This window comes from Idiotropiscis lumnitzeri, chromosome 4, assembly GCF_059441095.1.
Source record: "Idiotropiscis lumnitzeri isolate Australia: NSW breed Sydney's pygmy pipehorse chromosome 4, RoL_Ilum_1.0, whole genome shotgun sequence".
Lineage (NCBI taxonomy): Eukaryota > Metazoa > Chordata > Actinopteri > Syngnathiformes > Syngnathidae > Idiotropiscis > Idiotropiscis lumnitzeri.
Window position 1 is genome coordinate 25,540,687 of NC_142394.1, and position 18,231 is coordinate 25,558,917.

The 18,231-nt window shown below is 39.6% G+C and overlaps 2 protein-coding genes across 2 annotated transcripts in view; both read left to right on the forward strand.

Moving 5' to 3' along the window:
* The window catches only part of zanl (zonadhesin, like), a 47,255-nt gene extending 31,786 nt beyond the window's left edge, over positions 1–15,469 (forward strand). The window contains 27 exon segments of the mRNA XM_088293506.1: positions 15–184; positions 800–1,002; positions 1,809–1,953; positions 2,025–2,275; positions 2,653–2,830; positions 3,587–3,695; positions 3,875–3,969; positions 4,070–4,246; positions 4,792–5,145; positions 6,255–6,352; positions 6,431–6,742; positions 6,925–7,052; positions 7,561–7,832; positions 7,984–8,192; positions 9,449–9,593; positions 9,724–9,974; positions 10,900–11,029; positions 11,117–11,321; positions 11,435–11,596; positions 11,934–12,064; positions 12,223–12,425; positions 12,851–12,986; positions 13,430–13,567; positions 13,691–13,787; positions 14,480–14,524; positions 14,656–14,702; positions 15,436–15,469. Of these exon segments, the coding sequence (XP_088149632.1) occupies positions 15–184; positions 800–1,002; positions 1,809–1,953; positions 2,025–2,275; positions 2,653–2,830; positions 3,587–3,695; positions 3,875–3,969; positions 4,070–4,246; positions 4,792–5,145; positions 6,255–6,352; positions 6,431–6,742; positions 6,925–7,052; positions 7,561–7,832; positions 7,984–8,192; positions 9,449–9,593; positions 9,724–9,974; positions 10,900–11,029; positions 11,117–11,321; positions 11,435–11,596; positions 11,934–12,064; positions 12,223–12,425; positions 12,851–12,986; positions 13,430–13,567; positions 13,691–13,787; positions 14,480–14,524; positions 14,656–14,702; positions 15,436–15,467 (4,423 nt within the window). The 3' untranslated portion in view covers positions 15,468–15,469.
* Positions 15,470–17,174: 1,705 nt separating this feature from the next.
* Positions 17,175–18,231, forward strand: part of LOC148338822 (IgGFc-binding protein-like) — a 46,056-nt gene continuing 44,999 nt past the window's right edge. The window contains exon 1 of the mRNA XM_088293507.1: positions 17,175–17,236. Coding sequence (XP_088149633.1) covers positions 17,175–17,236 — 62 coding nt within the window. The remainder of the gene's footprint in view (positions 17,237–18,231) is intronic.

Here is an 18,231-nt window from a genome sequence, read left to right on the forward strand (position 1 = left end):
CTCACATCGTTCAGGGAGTGCGTCGGCGTGGTCAATCCCACCCCCTTCTTCCAGGGCTGCGTGTACGACATGTGCCGGTTCAACGGGCAGCAGCAGGTTCTGTGTGACCAGCTGCAAGCTTACACGGAGGCCTGCCACAGTGCCGGAGTCAAAGTCCACCAGTGGAGGAGTCCCCATTTCTGTCGTAAGTTTTCATCAGTCTTGTCTCAGCGTTTATGCAATAAGGGTTCATAATGTATATGACGTTAAAAAGGGATGCGCTGGAGATACTGCGCAACGTGAAAACATACTTGAAACATATTTAAACTTAAAATACACATTGTAAATTTATTTCAACTGAAAAAAAAATACAAATAAAATGTATGTGAAATAGATAACAATAATAACAGGATAGAAATTTGAATTCTAAGCCTTAAAATGTATTCATTATGTAAAATATAAAATTATATTAGATGAGAGAGAGAGAGAGAAAGAGAGAGAGAGGTTGATACATATATATATGTATATATATGTATATGTGTATATATATATATATATATATACATATGTATGTATGTATGTATGTATATATATGTATGTGTGTGTGTGTTTTTGTCTATGTTTAAAAACTTTCAGTCAATAAAATATATAATAAAAATTTTTAAAAAGCCCCTTAACACAATGAGATGTGGTAAAATATTGCCAGCTGTTAACATTAGCGGCAGTTGCTCTTTTTGGCCTGCGCATCATGTACATCCCCTGATTGTTGCTATTGAGCATCTGATGTACGCATGACAGTATTTGCACTTTCTCCGCGCAGCCCTGGACTGCCCCGCCAACAGCTCCTACTCGTTGTGCGTGAGCTCGTGTCCAGAGACGTGCTTGGGCACGGTGGGAGCGCCCGGCTGCGGCGGCGCGTGCGTGGAGGGCTGCGCCTGCAACCTGGGATTCGTCCTCAGCGACGACAAGTGTGTCTCACGCAAAGACTGCGGCTGCCTCGACCCCACTGGGACGTACCATTCGGTGAGTGTGCACACCTGTTTTTAATTAAATTTGTCATTCATTAATTAAAGGTTTCATTTATAAATTAAGTATGGAATTAATAAATAAATGTGTAATTATTTAAAATAAAATCACCAATGAATCTATGTAAGAAATAAAATCAACATAATTATTTCTGTATTTAATAATTTCTCATTTAAGTAGTTCATGGTCCAGTGTTGCTCTGTTTCATGAATTTGTTTTATCTGTCAAACTCGCCCATCAAAGTTAGTGGGCGGGGATAAACGCTGGCGAACTCAAATCTTGTCTAAGCCGTTGCTTTGACTTGAAGTGTTTGCAAGCATGGCGGCTGCGATGACGGACGACTTTCATGAGCTCCCTTGATTGAGCGCTTGTATTTAATGGTTTTGCTTGAGTATTCAAACCAATGTAGAGGCGGTTGGCATCAATCTATTATCCTGGAATTGATTTGCCTTGACTTGATGAGTAGCCCAACCAATCAGCTGTTCAGACCTGCCCACCAATCTTTGGTGGGCGAGTTTGACAGATGAGATAAATTCATGAAACACTGCAATGCGGGACCATGAAATAATGAATTAAATGCAGAAATAAAGAATTAAAGATTGAATTAATTAAATACAGAAATAAATATATAAATTTTTTTTTACAAATTATCATTGGTAATTAATTAATTGATGACACTTATTTAATTAATGGTGCATTTATTTATTGATCTTATACATTTAATTCCATTTATACTGAATGACTGAAACAAATTAATAAAGCTCATGTGTGGAGTCTTTAATGGAGATGTTTTTGTGCACGAGGTGGGCGACGGCTGGTACTTGGAGGGCTGCAAGCAGAAGTGCACGTGCCAAGACGGAGGCGTAATCCGCTGTTCTGACAGCAGCTGCAAAGCCGTCACCGAGACCTGCCAGCTGCACGACGGAGAGTACCAATGCCGTCCTTTGGGTAGGTTATTTACAATGTTACAAACAAATCCAAATTTTGTGGAAATCTGAATGTAATTTTTCACAAAACAGGAACTGGTATATGTTCGGTGTCCGGTGACCCGCACTACACCACTTTTGACAAGCGCACCCACCATTACATGGGAGCCTGCTCGTACACGCTGACCAAGCCCTGCAACGCTTCGTCCTCCGGCTTGCCATACTTCAGCGTGGACACCCAGAACGAGCACAGAGGTAGCAACAAGAAGATTTCCTACGTCCGGGCCGTCGTGGTCCAAGTCAACGGTGTGACCGTCATCCTCGGCAAGGGTCGAACTGTCCAGGTGAACATTGTCTGGAGCCTCGTTTGTCAGTTGGTTTGATCAAAAGGATTACTGAAAAAACATTTACAAAATGATGTCATTCTTGTCAGTTGTCACCAGTGGTCAGATGGCAAAAAGAGTTTTGTTTTTTTAAAAGATTGTCAACAGATCCGATGGCCTGAGTCTGTTGTGATGTTCGTTGTAATTTGACGAGCAAAAGAAAATGTAAAAAAAACCCTTAGATACAGTTTTAAAAAAGACATTATGAGACAAAAGTCTAATTTCATGAGAATAGTACCTATTTTTTATATTTACATCAGCAATTTCTGAATGAAACCCGATTAAAGCGGCTTTGCTTTTATTGTCCAACTCAGTAAAGCGTTTTATTTGACCCCCAGGTAAACGGGACGGCGGTGGTCCCGCCGGTTGCGTGGATCGGCGGCGTTAACATCTACTTGAGTGGCAAATTTGTCGTCCTGGAGACGTCTTTCCACCTGCGGGTGAGATTTGATGGTATCCACCACGCCGACGTCACCGTGCCCTCTTCCTACAACGGACAGCTTTGCGGAATGTGTGGTGAGAACATTTACCGTATACGTATAATATTGGAAGTGCAGCCTGGATGGAATCTCTTACTTGGGCTCCTTATGAAACATCCATCCATTATCCAAGCCGCTTATCCTCACAAGGGTCGTGGGCGTGCCGGAGACTATCCCAGCCGTCTTTGGGACGTTGGTGAGGTACACCGTTTATCAATTCCCTGCCAATCGCAGGGTACACAATGACGAACGCACACACTCACACCTACAGACAGTTTGGAGCGTCCAATCAACCTACATTCCAAAATGGTTTTCAAGTTTTTATTTTCCCGACAAAAAATGTTTTTCTGGTCCTGAGCATGATAACTCTTATCTCGCTGACAGTTTTGGTGGTCACTTCAGACTTTGTCAAAGCTGTCACACGCACACGCTGTGACATGTTTTGAAACAGCTGATCGGATCAGGCAACCTTCAAAATAGACAGTTCTGACGAAGGCTGAAGCGGCAGCCAAAACTGTCAGCGTGGTAAGAGTTTTGCTCTCCACAAGAAAAAGTTTTTTTTGTCTGGGGAAAAAGGAAAATTTGAAGCCTATTGAAAAAGTAGACAAGTTGAACGCCATAACACTAAATTCCTGTGAAAAAAAACCAAAAAAATACAAATATGATATAAATAAATTAATAGATGTTTATTTTTTTTCCAATTCTAAGAATAAGCAATTTGGATAATGGATGGATGAAAGTTGCTAACATTACGAAAAGAAAAGTGCGGTCACAAGCTTGTTTTGGGCGACAGGAAATTTCAACGGAAATCCCAAAGACGACGACCTGAAACCAGACAAGATGCCCGCTTCGACCACCAATGAACTCGGAGAAAGCTGGCAGGTTCCTGACCCAAGGCCCTAGTAAGTTTATACACCCTCAACACTTTCTATTCGTAATGGATTGAACTTAAATGATGAATAGAACTTAACTGTACTTAGGCAGTTTATGTTGTCCTGCAGAAAAGAATTACCGTTCGAGAAATGCCGGGGTTTTGCTGTATTATTGAAAATCGTAAATGTCATTTCCACTTTTCTTCCAGTTGTACCAACTGTGGCTGCCAGGAGGACTGCGATCCGAAAGCGGAGGAGGAAGCCCAGAAGCCGACGAGCTGCGGCATGATCGCAGATCTTAATGGTAACGCCGATAATTATTGTTATTATTTTTAATTCTCCGTTAATGTTTTCGGAAACAAGTGGTGGGAAGCAACACCCCAAAATTGTCGATCTGGCCTCAGGTATCTTCAAGCCATGTCACTCGGTCGTCGCCCCTCAGCCTTATTCGGAAAACTGCGTGTACGACATGTGCGCCACGGGCGGGCAGACCGTCGCCCTGTGCCAGGCGGTGGAAACTTACGCCGACATATGCGCCGCGGCGGGAGTCGCCATCGCGTGGAGGAACAACACCTTCTGCCGTGAGTCGGCCATTGTCACCGAGCACTCACTTAAAAATGGACAATTCAATCGCTTCTCAAAATGATTTATTTGGAGAATAGTCACTTTTCAAGAGTTTTGAAGTTCCCAAATAGACAGAATTTTATACAAATAAAAATAACAAAACTACAAGAAAAGTCAGTTACTTTACAACAAAGTTGTCGTTTTACAAGAATAAAGTCACAACATTGAGAAAAAGGTCATAAGTTACCTGATAATCACAATTTTACAACAATAGATTTACATTGTTATGAGGAAAAATTGTCAAGTTACCAGATTGGTTTAACATCACAAGAATAAAGTCACTTTGATGAGAAAAAGTCATAATGTTACCTTACCAGAAAGTCAGAATTTCGCAAGAATAAATTTAAATTACCAATCCTACTTTTACAAGAATAAAGTCACAAGAGAAACACTCAAATTTAGCATACTATATTGTCTTTGGTAAAGTCATATTACCAGAGTGGTCATAGTCCTGATATTACGTCTTTTTGTGAGTAATGTTCCATCTCGCCTCCCGACATAGCTCTCAAATGTCCTGCTGGAAGTCATTACACCCCGTGCGGGTCCGCCTGCGCCCAGCCCAGCTGTCAGGATCCGGCTGACCCGGAGGGCCCCTGCGACCAGCCGTGTGTGGAGGGATGCATGTGTGACCTCGGCCTCATTTTGAGCGGGGACAAATGCGTGCCGCTCAGCCAGTGCGGCTGCACCGACCACAAGGGAAAGTACAGGCCGCTCGGCGGAACTTGGTTCACAGAAGCCGACTGCTCGGAACGCTGCAAGTGTAACGGCAACGACAACGTCACATGCGAGCCGTGGCGCTGCAGCCCCGCGCAGGAGTGCAAAGTGCTCGAAGGAGTGCTGGACTGCCATTCCACAGGTAAGCCATCATACTCCTAATAACGTCCCGTTTACATTTTACAGGATTGAGGTAGTAATTTGGACCGGATTTTGCCCCAACCAAAATTGGACTGTTGCAAGAATAATGTTGCAATTTCCACAAAAATAGTCGTAGAATTATGCTAAAAGTCCATCTTTAGATAAACTAAAATATGACATTATTATTGATGTTAATATTATTAATAGAAATAATTATTGTAAAGTTGCTAAATATTACAAGCAAAGACAAATTTCACTTGAAAGCAAATTTTCCAAGAATAGTTGAAATGTGAAAAAAAAAGTCTTGCATGAAAAAAATTGTGGTTTCACAAGAATAAAGTTATTAAAATTACAGGTAATGTCTTTCTAATTTTCCGAGATTAAAATAACAATTTTATGAGAAAAAAAGTTCTTTACAGTTTGTGCCATAAATCTTAATCCTACAAGATCAACAACATTTATGAGAACTGTTGCCAATTCCGTGGATGAAGTTGTAACGTTTCTGAATTTGTTATTTTACCAGTGAGGTTCTAATTTCCATACAAATTAAATCATAATTTTACTTGACTGACGTTGCTAATATAAAAAAAAATACATTGTAATTTAAATGGTTAACATGTAAGTAGAGTTGTAATAACACAAAATCAAAAAATAACTGTCGTTCAGGTGTGACCGAACGTGAAGTACGACCTTCACCTGAGCAAAAATAATTTTACCAGAATGAAGTCACTAATATTACAAGGAACAAAATTTAAATTTTACATGAAATAAGCTTTTGAGCATCGCTGCAATGTGAGAACAGATTTTGAAACGTTCCTGATAAAGTTATCCTCTTACAAGAAAAGTAAAAAATCTTAACAACAATAAAATTACTAATATTGAGGAAAAAAACTTTTCTAACCCTAAAAAAATGTCCTTTGTTCCAGCACAGTTGCAAAATTACATGCAAGTTGGTAGATTTCCAATGAAGTTGTAAAAAAGTCCTGTCTTCGTCCAAACAAAAAATGTACTTTGACCAGAATAAAACTGCAAAAAAAAAAAAAAAAATGGGGGCAGTTATTCTGAATTTACGTGGATAAAATGAGAATTTTTTTTTGTTGATTTGCTCAGACAAAGGAATGTGCCAAGTGTCCGGAGACCCTCACTACTACACTTTTGACGGCGTGATGCACACCTTCATGGGCACTTGCACTTACACTCTCGTTGAGGTACGACTCCCGTTTTTTCTCCGCTCCCATTGGACGGCACGCACGGCGTGACGCTGACCTTTCCTATCTCTCCGTCAGGTGTGTAACGCGAGTATGGTGACACCGTTCCGGATCGTGGCGAAAAACGAGGAGCGCGGCCAACCCGAGGCCTCGTACGTCCGCTCCGTCAAGGTTTTCCTGCCTCACGACACCCAGATTGAGCTGCAGAAGGGCCGTAGAGTTCTGGTAAACGGTCGGCGGGTACGAACGCCAATTTCCGTTAGCGCGGCGGGAGCGAAGGTGATCACCAGTGGCGCCTACAGTCTCCTGGACACCAACTTTGGTCTGCAAGTCAAATTCGACGGCGTTCATCACCTGGAGATCACCGTACGCGGCCAATACTTCAATAAGGTGCGTATCGACACTAAAATTTTCATTTGACAGGAGCAAGCTGTCCTCATTTTTATATTAAGAATATTGCCTTTTCTTTTTGAGAATGTAAAGTACTAATCTTCGAGGCCGATACAGTTGGAGCTGTGCAATCCTAAACCCCAATTGTGAGGAAGTCTGATTGTCTCTGTCTTGTTTGTCAGCTGTGCGGCATGTGCGGCAACTACAACCACAACACGTCTGACGACAACTTGAAGCCAGACAAGCAACCCGCCAAGGACGTCATCCAACTGGGCAACAGCTGGAAGTCTGAGGGAGACAGCGATCCCGGGTCAGCAAATCCGTCATACAAATCAAATACTTTCCGTACACATTAAAAAAAAAAAAAAAAGTTAAAATGTATTTAGGATTATTTATACATTACTTAAAAAATAACTTCAATAGTATTTTACACATAATCATACATTTATATACCGTAATTTGTATCAACATTTTTTGTCTTTTAATTTTTAATTTCTTTTAATTTGTGTGCTAATTTCCCACTAATTAATATTACACCAAATGAAAAGCGCTCCAGCTGTTGTGAAACGCGCTACATAAATAATGCTGTATTGCATTATTATTGTATATAATAACAGAATTAACTGTTAGAAATTAAAGAGTCAAACAAGAGAGCAATCTATAAGAGCAAAATTAATTTATGTATTTTACGTTTATAAACAATTGAATTCCAAGCAATTTTATTCAACCAGATAAATTGAAATAAATTATAAAAATGAATTACATCATGATATGTTTGAATTAAAATACTCTGTTGTTGGGCATTCTTCTGTTTTTAGCTGTAAGCCAGACAATCGGCCCGACTTGCACCCCAACTGCACGGTAGAGGAAGAGGCGGCGTTCGACTCCCAGTGCGCCGCCGTGCTCCTGTCAGACAGTTTCCGACCCTGCCACGCTCTGGTGCCGCCCGAAGCCTTCACGGGGAACTGCGTGTACGACATGTGCGAATACGACGGCATGCAGGCCACGCTCTGCGACAACGTGGCGGCCTACGCTCAGGCCTGCAGCAGCGCCGGTGTCACCGTCAGCTGGAGGAACCGGACCTTCTGCCGTAAGACACTTTCGCTCACCACAAAGGAAAAAGTTGTCATTTGAATAGGAATTATAATACGATATTGCCAGGAAAAAAAAGTCAGGTTACAATATAAGATGGCAGATAAATATTACCAAAAACTTATTTTGTTTTGGGGTTTTTTTTGCAGCGATGCCGTGCCCCCCAAACGGCCACTATTCGGACTGCACGGCTCCGTGCCCTCCCACCTGCTCGGACCTGTTCCCCACCTCGTGCCACCTGCCGCCCACCAGCTGCGTGGAGGGTTGCCAGTGTGATGCCGGCTTCGTCCTCAGCGACGGCAAATGTGTGCCACTGGACAAATGCGGTTGCCTTGATTCCGACGGCGAGTACCACGACGTAAGTTTGCAAATGCCAAACGATGCAGATAAAAAATGTAGTATAATCACAAATTGGGTGGAAGTATTACAGGAGGAATTTCATCAAACTACCAAGACTAAATCTAAATTTTATCAGGTAAAAGGTTGTCATTGCACAAGATCAATCTTGTTAAATTATCAGATAAAATTTTGAGTTTTATCAGGTAAAAAGGTAAATACATTATATTACAGCAAAATTATTACAAAAAAAACTACAAATCTGAATTAATTTTGAAGAAAAAGTTGTAATTTTACTATAAAAATGTGCAGTATTATTGGATACATTTAAAAAATATATATACTAGATTTTGGTCAGTCAGAAATTGATCAGGTAGAAAGTTGTAATTATTGAGTTATTATTGAGAAAATTTTCACAAATTCTCTGATAAAATTGCCGTTAAATGAGCACTCGTAATCATGAGATGTTGAGACTCGGAGATTAATGTTCTAAAATTATCAGATAACAATTTTTAGACAATTTTATCTCGTTAAAAAAAAAAATCCAATATTACAAAAAAATGTGACAAAGTCACCAGAGATAATTGTAACTTTATAGGGGAAGACAATTTTAAAATATTACCAGCTCTTCTTTTTTACTGTGTTTGATGTTAATAGCCTTATTCCAAAATCAAATAAATTCAAAATTTTCCTCAAAATTCCGCACTCTATCCCCGCAGGACAATGTAAATGGAAGTTTTTCTGAAATTTTTGCAAACTTACGAAAAATAATTAAAAAATAACCTACGACATCACATTCTATTTTGGAATGAGGCCGTAAAAAAAGGCTGTGGAAAAAATAAAGTGCCGTGAGTAACTTTAATTTGGCAAAAAAACAACAATTTTTAATCGAATAAAGTTGTCACATAGTGACAATTTTTTTCTCTGTAAAAAGAAGTTCAGCTTTACAGATGCCACATTTACTCTGCAAGCAGCATAGCTGCATCTGATTATTATTTGGTCTCTGCATGCAGTTTATTTGAAGAAACTGCACAAACACAAGTTAGATTATTTTTGGGGGGGGGAGTTAAAACAACTTTAAAATGTAAATGATTGACATTTATGGAAACAATTTAGGTCACACAAGTACAGTATATCTTTTAAGTTGGGGGACCAATACAAGGCACAGCGGTTCTTTCGCCTATTTTCACAACAGCAAAACTTAAAAATAATTCGGAGAGTAGAAATGTTATCGAATTTTTCTTTTTAGTTTTTTTATCTCTTTGCTTGATTTTGTAGTTGGGAGACTCCTGGCTGACGCCAAAATGCGTTTCCAAATGTCACTGTAACCTTGGTGGCCTTGTCACGTGCACGGAGCACCGCTGTGATCCCAACTCGGTGTGCGACCTGAACAGATACGGAGATGTCTACTGCAAGCCGACCAGTGAGTCCACGTTTTCATGCCTTCAAAAAAAAAAAAATTGTTATTTTAGGGGATCAAGTCAAACAAAAGAAACGGTTGTATATTTTTCAGAGAACAAAGTAACCAGTTCCCCCTAAAATCCTTTTTCTAGAGTTCTACAAGTGCAGTGTTGCAGGAGATCCTCACTACCAAACCTTCGACGGTTTCTCACACCACTTCCAGGGTCCTTACACGTACGTCCTGACGGCGGACTACCAGCCTCCACAGAGCTCGTTGCCCTCGCTGATGGTCAGGGGCAAGAATATCCGACTAGGTGGATACTCAAGGGTGTCCTTCCTGGACCAGCTGTTTGTCGACGTCTATGGCGTCAACGTACGCTTCATGCAGTGGAAGCAAGTCCTGGTAGGCTGATTTTCTCGCACTCAGATTTGCTTTTTCCTTCGCTTACTAAACCTCGTCATGCTTGAATGAGCCCAAAAAAGTTTACATGAGTAGATGTCGTTTTAAAAGAAAATGTCATTCACATCGTAAGAGGGGACCAAAATTGCCAAATTAGGCCACTTAAGATTTAAAATCACAATACAATAAATACAAGAAAATTGTTGTAAAGATACAAGGTAATGTTGCAATTTAAAGTTGTGTTTTTATGAGAATTAAAATACAATCTTAGTATAGAAAACTGTGGTAAAGTCACAAAAATACCAGATAAATTACCAGATAAATGAGATAAGTTAGCAATTTTATAGAAGTAAAGTCACAATTCTATTGGGGGAAAAAAAGTGAAGTTTCCTGATTCAAAATATATATATAATTTTTTACAAGATTAAAGTCACAATATTACGAGAAAAGTGACAGAAATATTTTACGAAAATAAATTCATAATATTAGGTGGGGATTAAAATGTAGCCAAATTACCAGATAAAGTTGCAGTTTCACATAAGCAACGTCACAATATTTCAGATAACTTATAATGCAAGTATTAATGAGGTAGTGTTAATTGACCTAAAAACATTACACTTTCTATCTAGTAGTTGTTTTCAAAACAAACACGGTACAATTAGTGTATAAAGTTGTCATTTTATGTGAATAAAAGGGCTACATTTGATCATTAAAGTTGTCATTTCAGTAGAAATAAAGTAGCAGAAAAGTGGTAATGTTACAAAAACTCATTGGATAAACGTAGTTTTATGAGGGAGCGGGGGGGGGGGTCAATTTGCTTGAAGTTTGAATTTTACGATTAAAAAGTGGTACGTTTGTTGGAGGAAGCTAATCTCAGAAGAAGAATTGCGGGATAATTGTAAAGTTGAGGTTTTTGTTTCTGCCGTAGGTGAACGGGGAGCGCGTTTCACTCCCTCTGAGTCCAGTGGAAGGTTTACTCATCACCACGAACTCCAGGCAGGTTCTGCTCACCACTGATTTCGGACTCACTGTGCGCTTTGACGGCGAAAGTCATGGAGGTGAATGATCGTCGATGGGCCGTCCCATCTGCTGTCACCTTGTTTTTTTGTTTTTTTTCCTTCACACATCAACCTATGCACGTGCAGAGATCATCCTGCCGAGCACGTACAAGAACGCCGTCAGAGGGCTGTGCGGAAACTACGACGGGATCCGCAGCAACGAGTACATGAAGCCGGACGGGACGGTTATCAGGAACCTGAACGCCTTCGGAGAAAGCTGGAGGGTCAGCGACCGATCGGTGCGCGCTCCTCACAGCGCCCCGTTAGCGCCCAGCCTCGTCCACGTTCACAGGTATCGCAATCGAACACTTAAAGTTGTCGTTTCACAAGAAAAATAATGTTAATTTTGCCAGCTGCAAAGTCATGATAACGAGAAACACATTTGGCCGTTTGTGCCGAGTTCAGGCGAGAAGTGGACACTGATCCAGATTCAGGATTCGAGACGTCTGCCTGCACCAATGACGAACTGGCCATCTACAGCGGTCCCACTGTTTGCGGCGCCTTGACGGATCCCGCTGGGCTCTTCGCCCCCTGTCACGCCGTCCTGTCGCCCGCAACCTACTACGAGTGAGTGCACAACCGTGAATCCAACAAAACGTGGATCCAATATGATTCCAACACAAATCTGACATTCTCGTTCACGTTCTCAGCTAATGGTATCGGCTGCCGTTTGGAGTACCGATACCTTAAGATAAGGCTGGTATCGGCCCAATACTGATGCCTGGTAACGGTACTCCCCCAAGCCTGGTTCTAACCACAACCCCAACATTATTTCCATCAGACTCAATTTATTTATTCAGTAAACGTGCATCAATAACTATTCTGTTCTCTGCTCCTCAAATTGAGTTTTTGAAAACTTTAAGTCTCGCTGACTATTTTATTTCTTTTTTTTTTTTTTGCCCAGTAACTGTATGTTCGACCTGTGCGCCGAGCAGGGCAGCGAAGAGCTGCGCTGTGCCAGCTATGACGTCTATGCCGCCGTCTGCCAGGAGGCCGGAGTCACGCTGTGGCTCTGGAGACAACAGCTGGGCTGTGGTGAAAAACTTTTAGCAGTCGCACAATGATGAAGGAAATTTAAAAGACAAAAAAATTGGATGCAAACTTGATGTTGTAAACAGAGAGGAGGAGGAAAAAGCATAAAGTTGTCATATTATAATTGCGGTAATCCTCAAGTCTTGTTTTGTGTGCGTCAGCGCTGTCATGTGGAGGCAACAGCACGTACACGCCGTGCATGTCTGCGTGTCCGGCTTCCTGCGCCAACTTGGCGGCGCCGTCCGAGTGCGCCGCCGCCTCCTGCATGGAAGGATGCCAGTGCGCGCCCGGCTTCGTCATGAGCGAGGGCGGCTGCGTGCCGTACGCGCAGTGCGGCTGCAGCTTCCTTAACAGATACTACCCGGTCAGTACACGGATTACAAATGCATTTATTGCATTTACTTGGATTCCCAACTTTTCAAAACGTTGACACAAATTGATTTCGTTAACATTCTCATATTTCCCCGTTGAAAGCATTTTTTTTTTTGCTTCAACTTTGCGCTTCTTGTTCTGGTGTGCAAGCCTCGGCCACTAGGTGGCAGCATAATACAGACATATGGCTAGACTTAAAGGAGACGATCACAATTGAACAAGAAGCTGCAGTAATATTAGTTGTTCAAAATAGAGGATAAGGAATCTATGCCTGTGAGTATTTTTGATTCCAAGATGCTTGTGTTAATAGGCTTGTTTCAGTTTTTTCCAACCTACGCAGATGACAACACAAGGTAAAGAAAGATGTAAGAATGTGACGAGGACTCATATTTTTTTTTTCCTATGGGCGCACCGCAGCTGAAGGAGACCTTTGTGACCGAAGACTGCGCTCAGGCGTGCGAATGCACCTCCACGGGTGCCGTGTGCCAAGCCAAGAGCTGCCAGGAAGGCTACGTCTGCGCCATTTACGACTACAAACGCGACTGTCACAAAGGTACGTTTCGTGTATGTGGAGGAAATGAAGCGATATGAAGAACTTGTTTGAATGTTTTGTGAAAAGCAGACAATTTTTTTTCAGAATAATGCCTGCATTTTATGTGATTAAGGTTATATATATATATATATATATATATATATATATATATATATATAAAATTAAATAAGAAAAAAAACTAGATATTTTTCATGAATAAAGTAGTTGAAATTAAGGAAAACCGTCAAAATATTGCATTATAAAATGAAAGCGTTTATGGTAATGCTTCAATATTACAGATAAAAAGCAGTTAAGCTACGAAATCAATACACAAAGTTATCATTTTATTACTCTAAAAATGCTAAAATAAACTCATCTTTCTATTTTTTATTCCTTTTTTTGGGTGAGGGTGGGGGGTTCAACTATAAAACATGGTTCTTGTCCTTACTTGTGTTGCTTTTCAGCGAGTCCGTGCCTGAGCAGTCCCTGTCAGAATGGAGGAACGTGTAACGACATCAACAACACGTCCTACTCATGCACATGTGCCCCAGGCTACGGGGGCTTCAACTGCCAGGACCAGATTACGGACATCCAAGGACTTGGTAAGGACTACCTCAAGAGCGACACCAACGGAATTGGACAAGGAAAAAAAAAAAAAAACACATCATGGGAATTACGTCACTATATTCAGAGTCACATGACAAGAAATTGAAATTGCATTACAGAAACTTACTGGATCATTGTGATTGCTGTGCTGGTGTCAGTCGCCGTCGTCGTCGTCATTGTGATCACCGTTGTGTGCGTTTGCAAAAGCGTCGGCAAGTAAGTCACGTTTCCGTTTGTCCTCTAACAATGATAAAAATATGAATAACATCAAATCTAATAATGTTAATTTAAATAAAAATGAGTGTATTCTAATGTAAATACATTCAAAAAGTTTATATTTTTGAAATAAGTAGTTATCAAAATGTTCTGAACTTTTGTGTAAATTAAAATTAACTTATTAATGTATTACCCCAAATTTTATTATTGCGATAATTATCTAATTTAAAAGCCAATGGAATCATTTACAATTAAGTCATAATTTATTACACTTAAATTACATTCATTAGTGTCAGACCACTTAAAGAAAATATATAATTGCTCATAAATAACAATAATTTATTCACTTCTTTGTTTTAAAAAAATCTTATTTTAATTATGATAACTTATATGTATATACTATAAGTATACATAAATGTAAATATAAATACATGACATGATGTAATCTTATTTTAATATCATTTAAATTAACATTTTTTGACACTTGATAATTTTGTATAAAAAATTGTTACATGCATTTACATCAACTGTCCCATTAAAATAGAAAGATTGTGTGAGGAAGGGCATGGGACGAAAAATGATGCCATCCAAATCATGCGAGTGACTCGCAATGGCGACCCCTAATGGGACAAGTGGGCTTGCTGGCAATATTTGCAACATTAAATCCAAGTAATGAGTTTTTTTGTTTCCAGGTCAGACATGTATACCCTTCAGAAGCTGCTGGCGTCTGACAGTCGGTGAGAATCCATTCTTTAGTTTCCCCCTCGTTCTCTAGTTATTGATTCATCTTGGATTGTTAAGTTTTATTTGAATATGAAAATAGGAGAATGGTCCTGTTTAATGCAAGTCAATGTCATTGTGTTCACAGGAAAAAGAAGAGGAAAGACGACCTCCAAATGGCACAATCCTCGCAAAGTATGTAGCACCCATATTTTACTCTATATGATTATTAATACAGGGTTTGCATTCATTTTGAATCAATAAACCACGTGTAAAGTGGTTCATTTTAGCATTTAACCTGATTTAGGTATATATTTTTTAATACAATAAAATGTGTTGCATTCATATGTAATCATTAATTACCGGATTTTCACAACCATTGGGCTCATTGAATTTAAGGGTGCAGTCTCAGTTGTGGGCGCTATTTAACACATACGTCGGACGCAGTTAGCACTAGCACGCATGCGAGCAGTGTGTCAGACAAATGAGCTTAAACGGTACGTGATCACACTATGCTGGGGCATGGCTGTCAGTCGTCACCACACGACTTCCGGTCAGGGTTTTACATCAAAAGCAAAATAATGTATTTCTCCCAGTCGATTCTGCAGCGCTTTGTAGTCTCAACAGAGGGTGCTAATACGCAACGTGAAACGCTCCCAGTTGGTCAGGCTGACTGCTCAAGAAAGACACGTATACAAATCCGTACACGCGGTACATTAGAAGAGGAAATTTGGGACTTTTAGGCGTGCCTTATGGTCGTCAAAATACAGTACAATTATGATTATTCTAATATCACAACAACTACCATTTTTTTATTGAATAAAAAAATGAAAAAGATAGTGTGTCTGTATATATATATGAAATGTGTAAATGTATATACCGTACATGAACTGATGTGGATTTTTTTTGTGTGTGATTCTCTTTGTAGGTGAACAGAGAAATAAAATGACAAATATGTAGAATTCATAAGCCTCATCATAATTTTTCTTTTTTAACAACAGTGTGATTTGCAGTTTATTCCTCAGTAGAAACGAAATGGGAAGGAGTAGTTTTGGTCCATATTTTTTGTACTCCAATTGTGTGTTGCATTGTTAACTTATGCAGTCAAAACTGTACCTGGAAACAATGACCAGTGCTGTATGTTTTTGGCAATTAAATACCAACTGAAAAAAAAGTTGATTTTGGGAAAAAAAAGATGATTTGACTCCTGAGTTAAGCTCCAGCACCCCTGCAACTCTCGTGAGGAAAAGCAGAACAGATAATGGATATATATATAAATATATATATATATATATCGACTCAACATGAGACGTTCTTCTGGTATCTATTGTTTATGTTTTTTAATTTTGTGTTCTAATTCCAGCTAATTCACATTACACCATATGGAAAGCGACATTTCAGTTCAGCACCAGCTCTTGAGCATTGATCCATAATTTCTACAAAAATTGCATTTTCCATGAAATTATACTCTTATCATCCACATTGTCATAAACGTGTGGTACTCGTGTAACACAATGACAGAAGCTTTGGTGGAATTTTGTCTGATTCATTTTTACATTATCACTTGCTGAAAGTCCATTCATTGTTGATAAATGCGCTTTCATTGCCAGAAAATGCGTGGAATTACCCTTTGAGCCACTCCCTTGGAGACACAAAATGTTGCTGTTGTGTTTATTTTAAGTGGCATGACATTGGGATCTTTCAGCTTTGATTATGGCCTGTAAAGGAATTGTGTGTGCGTGCGTGTGGACATAGAGGGGGGGGGGGGGGGGGCGGCGGCTTCAAGGAGAGAAGTGTAAAGATCAAAAGTGAATGGAAACATTTCTGTCATGTGTATGATAAATAAGATAAGATGCCCTTTATTAGTCCCACAATGGGGAAATTCGAGATTCGAACCCAGGCCTCCTGGGGAGACTGGGTCCTGAACGCGGCGCCTTAGACCACTCGGCCATCCAATAAACCTTGAAACACGCACAGCGCACAACATTTATACGATATTCAAGTTCACTTTTATTCACAGCCTCAATTCATGACAACAGATTTTTTTTTCCCACGCTCATAGATTAGCACAAATCATCAGTTCAGTTGAGCGTTTCAGAGTTAATTGGATGCCAAATTATATTCTAATTATCAAATTAGAAAAAAGAAAAAAATATATATAAATGTATTTATTTTTTTCTCTTTGCAAATTTTGATTTGAATGACAAATTATGCAACACTAGGATTGTTATATAACAAATCCCGAAACATTTTCTGGAAAACTGGTTGAATTTGGGATTAAAAAACATTAGGACTGTTTTACAACACAATACAAAGCACATTTTCCCACATTTACCGTCATTATTTAATTATTTTATTATATGTGCACTCATCAGTCTCTGCGCAAGCTGGCGGAAGAAGTTGGTATTTTATAAACTAGTTTGTGCCGGGCATCCACACCCATTGTGTGAAGTGCTTAGAGTTCAAAAAGCAGACAACGCTCTCAAAGAACACACCCTTGTCCATATCAAGCACTGTTACTTATTGACACATTTTGCAACTATCAGAGTATACAGTACAATTTCCACCCAATAGCGGTTCACGGCGCAAGTACGATACTTTGCGTGGCTATAAAAGTCTCCCACTGTGTCCGTGTGTCTTCATCCCCTGCTAACTGCACAGTTAGCCATGGATGCAATGCGGTTTCTTATTTTGCTACTATGGATGTGTCCACTGACAAAGCAGCAGAGGTGAGTCCCAAACTAAATACATTTATCTCATTTCATTTCGTTGACTTTTTAAAAAAATTAAATTATTTAATCATTACTCATTTACCAAAGAAAATTTCACCACTCTGAATCTATATCAATGTTTTCATAAATATTTTTACATTGGCTGACTCGTTAAGACGATGGCCTCACAGTCCAGAAGCCGTGGCTTCGATTACGGCTCCGGCCTTCCTGTGTGGCGTTTGCATGTTCTCCCCGTGCCTGTGTGGGGTTTCTCTGGGTACTTTGGTTTCCTCCCACATTCCAAAAACATGCATGGTAGGTCGATTGAAAACTCTAAATTGCCCCTAGGTATGAGTGTGAGCGCGGATGGTTGTTCGTCTTTTGGTGCCCTGCAATTGGCTGGCAACCAGTTCAGGGTGTACCCGCCTGCTGCCTGAAGACGGCTGGGAAAGGCTCAAGCACGCCTGCGGTACAGATGATGGATGGATGATCACAGTGTTAAATTATATGACTGCTTTAAAAATGATGACTAGTGTTTTGCTCTAAGAGCGATATCAAAATATTAACTGCTTTATTCAAAATGTATTTCGCCAATAATCAGTAATGACACAGCTCAAGTTTTTTTGATGTTACTACACGAGTATTGGTGCTGTTTTGATGAACTTGCAAACAATATAAAGTACTGATATATTTTTTTCCAAGATGAATTGTAAATTTGATTTAAAATGGAAATTGAATTTCCCTCACCTAAAATTGCATGTTTTGTTAAAGTAGTGATTACGATAATTTATATCATATACAATAACTGTCGGAAAAGGATAACTTCTAAATATTAAAATATTTATAAAACTACATCACACTATTTAATATTAATAATCCTTTAGACATACTTTCACATCATGATCTTGGACTAAAAAAAAAAAATACATTTGTATTTTTTTATTTGTTCGTTAAATATAGGTGTGCTTCTCAAGTACATGAGTCATATTTAGGCGTGACATGTTGAATAATTG